General features: G+C 55.4%; 1 protein-coding gene across 1 annotated transcript in view; it reads right to left on the bottom strand.

Moving 5' to 3' along the window:
- LOC102044810 (small ubiquitin-related modifier 3) overlaps nucleotides 1-1,071 on the bottom strand; it is a 7,387-nt gene extending 6,316 nt beyond the window's left edge. The window contains exon 1 of the mRNA XM_031060315.1: nucleotides 1,005-1,071. Within this exon, the coding sequence (XP_030916175.1) occupies nucleotides 1,005-1,071 (67 nt within the window). The remainder of the gene's footprint in view (nucleotides 1-1,004) is intronic.
- Nucleotides 1,072-3,142: the final 2,071 nt, after the last annotated feature.

Genomic DNA, 3,142 nt, shown 5'->3' on the forward strand with positions numbered 1-3,142 from the left:
GGACTTGACTGCTCTCAGCCGCTGGCAGGACTCGAGGGCTTGGCTTCCACCTGGGGCACTCGGAGGTTCCTCAACCTCTCGTGGGACTCAGAGGCTCCTCAGTCACTGGCAGCACTCCGAGGTTCCTCAGTCACTGGAAGGACTTGGAGGTTCCTCTTCACTTGCTGGCAAGACTCAGATGGTTGTCTTCACTCTGGAGTAATTCAGAGGTTCCTCGGTCACTGGAAGGACTCAGAGGCTCCTCACTCACTGGAGTAACTTGGAGCTTCCTTGGTCACTGGAAGGACTCAGAAGCTCCTCACTCACTGGAGTAATTAGAAGGCTCTTCACTCACTGGAGTAACTCGAAGGCTCCTTGGTCACTGGAGTAACTCGGAGGTTCCTCAGTCACTGGCAGGACTCGAAGGCTCCTCAGTCACTAGCAGGACTCAGAGGCTCCTTGGTCACTGGAGTAACTCAGAGGCTCCTTGGTCACTGGAGTAACTTGGAGGTTCCTCAGTCACTAGCAGGACTCAGAGGCTCCTCACTCACTGGAGTAACTCAGAGGCTCCTCACTCACTGGAGTAACTCGAAGGTTCCTCGGTCACTGGAGTAACTCGAAGGTTCCTTGGTCACTGGAGTAACTCGAAGGCTCCTTGGTCACTGGAGTAACTCAGAGGTTCCTCGGTCACTGGCAGCACTTGGAGGTTCCTCCTCAGTCCCTGGCAGACTGGGAGGTTCCTCACTCACTGGCAGGACTTGGAGGCTCCTCAGTCACTGGCAGCACTCAGGTTCCTCGGTCACTGACAGCACACAGAAGATGCTCACACGCTGGTAGCACAGAGGCTCCTCAGCTGCTGTGGGTCACAGCCTGAGTGCGCTGGCACTACCCAACGCTGGTGGTTACAGTTACGCAGGTGGTGTCACAATGACCATGAGTGACATGGCCTGACATCACAGGGCTCTGAGGGACACACCCAGGAGCTCCCCCATCCGCAGAGACAGATCCTGTGGCACACAGCCCACCTGGCAGTGGGCTGCACACCTCAGTGTTTGCCCAGATCCCTTCCAGGCGGTCCCTGCTGGCTTCCATGCCGTGTGCTGGGGTCTGGGGCTGCACCTCCCCAGGAGGAGGCCTCTGCTCAGCCCTTGGTTGAACTTCAGGAGGTTCCATCAGCCCATTTCTCCAGCCTGTTGAGGTCCTTGTGGGTGCAGAGTCACCTTCTGGTGTCTCAGCAGCTCCTCCCACTGTAGGAAATTCAGCAAACTTGCTGAGGGTGCCCTGGGCTCCGTAATTCAGGCCACTATCAAGAAGGAAGAGGAGCAGTCCCAGTATTGATGCCTGGGCTACATTGCTGATGATCAGCCTCTATCTCAGCTTCATGCTGCTGATCAACACCCTCGACTTAAAAACCAATTAAAATCACTTCCTCACAGGGCAGAGCTTATTTGCAAAGTTCTGCTTCCGCCAAGCCTCCTGCTTTCTCCAAACTCATGAGAAATGTCTGGCTGATCATTTATCAGCCCCAGTGAGCATTTTCCCCTTGAAATACAGCTTCTCTGGAAAACAGCATAGGATCTGTTGAATCTTTTGCCTCTTCCACCACTTTTCCTGAAATATACCTGGTATTTTCCTCAAAATACCATTGTAGCACTACACACTGACACCACCTCTTGGAATCATTTTGTGCCCTTTGCAAAGAGACTGAGGTTGTTTGGCAGAGACTCTCCAGCACCAGGCACCTCCAGGGCCCTGTTTCCACCAGAGGAATTTGACCTGAGTGGTCTGCTGCCACCAGAGCCCTGCTATGGATGAAATGGAAGAGGCTGTGATGACAGCAGGCCACCCCAGCACAGTTATCCACCTGCAGCTGGGCAGCCTGTGGTCACAGCTCAGTCTGTCCCTGGGGTTTCACCTCTCAGAGCGTTGGCTGTTTGTCCCACCTTTCCTATCACATGGCTGGAATTGGCCTAGTGCCAGCTTTTCGTGGCCTTTATGTGCAGGACTGTAGAACTCTCCTTGGGCTCAAAGCCAAGCTCCCTGTTAGATCTCATTAACCCCTTCTTTCCAAGTTCCCTTGTGCATCCTCCTAGTACCCACTGCAGGTGTGGGGCACTGTCCCACTCCAGCTGTGGTGTCCCCATCACTATCTGCTTCCTCATCCCAGTCAGGACAGATTTCCATTGTGGCAGCCTTGCAAAGGACCAGTTAATCCTCATGAAATGTCTTTTTAGCTGCCAGGCTCCACTCTCAGTTACACTGCAGATGCTTCTTCCCAGACCTGAGCAGTCACCTCAGCCACTCAAGGACACAGCTTCACTTCCTCACCATGGCCCAACCAAGCCAAAGGGTTCACCAGCTTTTCAATGCCTCAGCCACACGATCTCTGCACACAGCAACCTTCACAGGAGGAATTAGAAACATCAGGAGTAGCTCCATGCCAGGCTATGGGAGGCAGCCCCTGGGATGAGGATGCTGGAGCCCAGGACAAGCTCAGGATGAGAGCAGAGGACACAGTGCCGCTGTCCAGGGACACTGGGTGCTGTCCTGGCAGCATGGCTTGGCCTCTGCTTGTCCCCAGGGCATGGCCACATTCCACCCACCATCCACCCTGGCTCCCAGCAGGTCTCTCTGCTGCCCTGGCTCAGCAGAGGAAGACAGAGCCAGTCACAGGTGGGGTTTCAGGAAGAGGAACTTGCTTGCAGGGGTCTCCTATCCCTGATAGGTTTGGAGACATCACTCCTTAGTGCTGGGAGCAGGGCCAGTGGGAGCACTCAGGGAACCCAAAATGAATTTACTGATCCCAGTTCCAGGGCAGGAGGGGGACTGGAGCCTGATGCAGCTCAGAAGGGGAAAGGCAACTCAAAAGGCTTTAGCACCAGCTGTCCCTGGACGTTGCCGCCTCTCAAACTCCTCACAGCTTTCCCTGTACCTTTGGTTGGCAGAGGCACCACAGGCCCTTTGCGCCAGCACAACCAGGACCCCTATCAGCACTTTTCCTTCTCTTTACTGGGCTCCACGGTCCATCCTCCATGCCCAAGGGGATCCAGCCAAACGGGGATCTCTTTGGATCATCACCTCCCTGCCAAGGGCACCGGACATGCTGCTCCCAGCACTGCCCCCGGCTCCTGCCGGGCAGCGCCGAGCACAGCCCGGACCCAGG

The sequence above is a fragment of the Geospiza fortis genome, unplaced genomic scaffold (genome assembly GCF_000277835.1).
Source record: "Geospiza fortis unplaced genomic scaffold, GeoFor_1.0 scaffold118, whole genome shotgun sequence".
In the NCBI taxonomy this organism is placed as follows: domain Eukaryota; kingdom Metazoa; phylum Chordata; class Aves; order Passeriformes; family Thraupidae; genus Geospiza; species Geospiza fortis.